The 4,648-nt window shown below is 41.5% G+C and overlaps 1 protein-coding gene across 1 annotated transcript in view; it reads left to right on the top strand.

Annotated features, from left to right (window-relative positions):
* pcdh17 (protocadherin 17) overlaps positions 1–3,913 on the top strand; it is a 172,297-nt gene extending 168,384 nt beyond the window's left edge. Inside the window, 1 exon segment of the mRNA XM_071330918.1 lies at positions 1–3,913. This exon segment is cut by the window's left edge and continues 30 nt beyond it. Coding sequence (XP_071187019.1) covers positions 1–96 — 96 coding nt within the window. The 3' untranslated portion in view covers positions 97–3,913.
* The last annotated feature ends 735 nt before the right edge of the window (positions 3,914–4,648 follow it).

Here is a 4,648-nt window from a genome sequence, read left to right on the forward strand (position 1 = left end):
GGGGTCGATGCGGACCAGGTGGTCAGAGACATCGACAAACTGCTGCAGGACTGCAGAGGCAGCGAGACAGCCACCGGCACTCTCAGAAGAAAGTGATACACAGGGTAGAAGGAGAGAGAGAGAGAGGGATGGTGGCAGGAAGGATACTCTCAGCCCTAAGACTGCCACCGCCTATTAAACAACAAACAAACAGAACACTGCTGGCCCGTCAACATGACCTTATCGTTGACCTCAACTTGGAACTATGGAAGGACCATGTGTTGGACGTTTCCCTGTCGATATCGCCAGTGTAAGTTTTAATAAGAAAAGGAAAATAAAGTAACAGACAGAAGGACTGAAACAATGACAGCTGAATTCAGAAGGACTGAAACACGGACAGCTGAATTCAGAAGGACTGAAACAATGACAGCTGAATTTAGAAGTACTGAAACACGAACAGCTGAATTCAAAAGGACTGAAACAATGACAGCTGAATTTAGAAGGACTGAAACAATGACAGCTGAATTCAGAAGGACTGAAACAATGACATCTGAATTCAGAAGGACTGAAACACTGACAGCTGAATTTAGAAGGACTGAAACATGGACAGCTGAATTCAGAAGGACTGAAACATGCACAGCTGAATTCAGAAGGACTGAAACAATGACAGCTGAATTCAGAAGGACTGAAACATGGACAGCTGAATTCAGAAGGACTGAAACAATGACAGCTGAATTCAGAAGGACTGAAACAATGACAGCTGAATTCAGAAGGACTGAAACAATGACAGCTGAATTCAGAAGGACTGAAACATGGACAGCTGAATTCAGAAGGACTGAAACATGGACAGCTGAATTCAGAAGGACTGAAACACGGACAGCTGAATTCAGAAGGACTGAAACAATGACAGCTGAATTCAGAAGGACTGAAACAATGACAGCTGAATTCAGAAGGACTGAAACACGGACAGCTGAATTCAGAAGGACTGAAACAATGACATCTGAATTCAGAAGGACTGAAACACGGACAGCTGAATTCAGAAGGACTGAAACAATGACAGCTGAATTCAGAAGGACTGAAACAATGACAGCTGAATTCAGAAGGACTGAAACAATGACAGCTGAATTCAGAAGGACTGAAACACGGACAACTGAATTCAGAAGGACTGAAACACGGACAACAGAATTCAGAAGGACTGAAACACGGACAACTGAATTCAGAAGGACTGAAACACGGACAGCTGAATTCAGAAGGACTGAAACAATGACAGCTGAATTCAGAAGGACTGAAACAATGACAGCTGAATTCAGAAGGACTGAAACACGGACAACTGAATTCAGAAGGACTGAAACACGGACAACAGAATTCAGAAGGACTGAAACACGGACAACTGAATTCAGAAGGACTGAAACATGGACAGCTGAATTCAGAAGGACTGAAACACGGACAACTGAATTCAGAAGGACTGAAACACGGACAACTGAATTCAGAAGGACTGAAACACGGACAACTGAATTCAGAAGGACTGAAACACGGACAGCTGAATTCAGAAGGACTGAAACAATGACATCTGAATTCAGAAGGACTGAAACACGGACAGCTGAATTCAGAAGGACTGAAACATGGACAGCTGAATTCTGTTGAACTTCTTTGACTCTTTTTGTGAATCTTTGGGAATGACAGAATGCTGGGCCCTTTCTGTCTGGTTCCCTGCAAGCTTTTAATCCAAGTGGCCACCAGCTCATTGTTAGTGTGTGTTCATGCTCTTTCCTTTGCCAGAACAAGCTTACACATCTGTCTGTGTGTGTGTGTGTTGCTTACGTGAAGTGTGAACGCAGCCATTGGCTTCTGGGAGGATTATTATAATGGTCTATCATGACAATCGGAGGACAGGTCCTGAGAGTCAGGGACCCGGGAAGAGCAGACAAGAGTTGGTTTTCCCCGACCGGAACTTTTGTTTGGTTCTGACCCGACGACCCGCGAAGAGAGACAAAACACTTCTCTGAACTTTGTAATATTGATGTTTAAAAGTGCAAAAGGAAAACCGTATGTTAAACAGGTTGGTCATTCAGGGGTATGGGGGGGGGAGTCAGGGAGGGGGGGGTGGGGGGTCAGGAAGTGGGGCGTCTAAATGTGTCAGCATATCTCACCTGTCCTGATCCTGTTCTTTATAGTCACCTGTGGAAGCTGTGTAACCATGTCCTTCTATATCATCATTCACACGGAACATTCCAGACTGGGGAAGTCTAACACACACACACACACACACATACTTACATGAACACACACACACACACACACACACACACACACACACACACACACACACACACACACACACACACCACACACACACACACACACACACACACACACACACACACACACACACACACACACACACACACACACACACACACACACACACACACACACACACACTGTACACAACCACACACTGTGTACACACACGAGATGTAAGCGTCTCATCAAACCGTGCCATCAGCTTCCTGTTCCTGTATAGTGAGTCTACTTGTCTGAGCCTCCCGTTCTTCAGCAAATCACAATCCTTTACAAAGACATATTCTTTTTCCTTCAACTGTGAAAAGATATATCTATAGAAAACACACAGATTAATATATGTACTATCAATTTATGTATAGTGTCCATATTTCCCCCCAAAAAACAAAATATTTATACATTTTGTAAAAAAAAAATGGTGAAAAAAAAATGGATAAAAATTATGAAAGAAAAGTTGTGGTGAAGATGAGGTGACAGTTGGAGATATTTATTCAAAACGACGCTAAAGGACACTGGTCGCTGCGTCTGTTTCAACGGAAGAAAACCCAAGAGTCCCTTCACGTTACCGCTATTACACAATATCATTAAATGTTCCAACAATGTATTCAATTTAATGTGTTTTAACATCAACAACAAAACAAAAAAAAAGATTGACTTATTTTTGTTGATTTTTATCTGCAATTTCTGTGCATTTGAGCCAAATTGTTACATGTACAAGAGCTATATTGTGTATTTTATTAAATTAATATATCGTGTTGCAATATACATGGGCTTTTATATTGCATTTGACAACCTCGCCTTAGTAGCTTGTCGAACTCTATGAGTTTAATTCAGTTTGGGGCTGTATCCCGAATAGCACCCTGTTTCCTGTGTAGTGCACTAGTTTTGACCGGGGCCCATAGGGACACTCATAGGGCTCTGGTCAAAACTAGTGCACTACATAGTTTATAGGGTTCTGTTTAGGACTCAACCTTGGGTATTTGTTTAATTTTGTTTTCCGTCTGTGTTCTCCTCTGTGGTTTTGCGTCCTTGCAGGACGGACTTCACTTTGCGTTTCAGACGTGATCTCCTCTCTTTCCAACCTGAAATCACAATGATTCTTATTTATTACAACACAAAACGGTCCAGCTTGTTGTGCCAGCACATTTAGACTACAAAACAAAACAAAACAAAACAAACAAAAACTACAACGACCACGTTCAACAACCGTTGGGACTATTTTTACCTTTGAAAGCGTTTTTCATCGTTCTGGGGGACAGCTCATTTTATTATTTTTTTAAAAACGATTTCCTGTTCTTCTTACACTGTTGAGTTTATATTTATTGTTATTTTAAAAAAATACACAAAAACTGCCATTTTGTGGAGTTGTTACCATGGCGATTATATACAGAATAATGTGTGTTCCAAATGGAAACCTTATTCCCTATATAGTGCACTACTTTTTTTTAAACCAGGGCCCTATAGAACTTTACTCAAAAAAATAGTGCACTATATAGGGAACGAGGGTGCTATTTTAAGGATACAAGTCAAATACACGCTTCTATTGTTCCTGTTCAGCTTGTGGCTCCTGACAAAAGCACTGGTCCAGAATCAGATTGTGTGTTTTATATAAAGGACCAAAAAAAAGGACAAAGTTGCTCTGTTTTCTTTCTGTCTGTTCGATACGCATCATCGCATCGCTCGACACCGTCGAGGAGAAACACAAACATCACAAACTCCTTTACATTCAAATGTGTATCACCATGTTTCTAGCTGTACAAGTAGGCTTTTAAATCATGCCTTGAGTTAATACAGTAACAGGGGTTTGTGTTACTATATAGGATGCAGGGGACTTCCATCTAAACCGTGTTGTCCGGGGGGGGTGCGAGATAAACTGTCGTCTTTCACAAACACAGCAGCGTAGGAAGCAACACATCTCTATTTCTGGATCTCATATTCACCTATTTATTGTCTTGGTTATTATTCTCCATCTGTGTGGTGCCCTAGAAAGCATACAGAAACTACTCATGTCTTTACCTCTCTCCCATTAATCTGTTATCTCTCTCTCTCTCTCTCTCTCTCTCTCTCTCTCTCTCTCTCTCTCTCTCTCTCTCTCTCTCTCTCACTCTCGTCTCTCTCTCTCTCTCTCTCTCTCTGTCTCTCTCAATTCAATTCAATTCAATTCAAGGGGCTTTATTTGCATGGGAAACATGTGTTAACATTGCCAAAGCAAGTGAGGTAGATATTATACAAAAGTGAAATAAACAATACAAATTAACAGTAAACATTACACATACAGAATATCTCTCTCCCTCTGTCATGTGTTCTGTCAGTGAGACAGACAGGTTGTCTTCCTATGTGTGAGAGTTGTGGGTGGCTGAGGTGGGAG

The sequence above is a fragment of the Salvelinus alpinus genome, chromosome 10, assembly GCF_045679555.1.
Source record: "Salvelinus alpinus chromosome 10, SLU_Salpinus.1, whole genome shotgun sequence".
NCBI classification, from domain to species: Eukaryota; Metazoa; Chordata; class Actinopteri; order Salmoniformes; family Salmonidae; genus Salvelinus; species Salvelinus alpinus.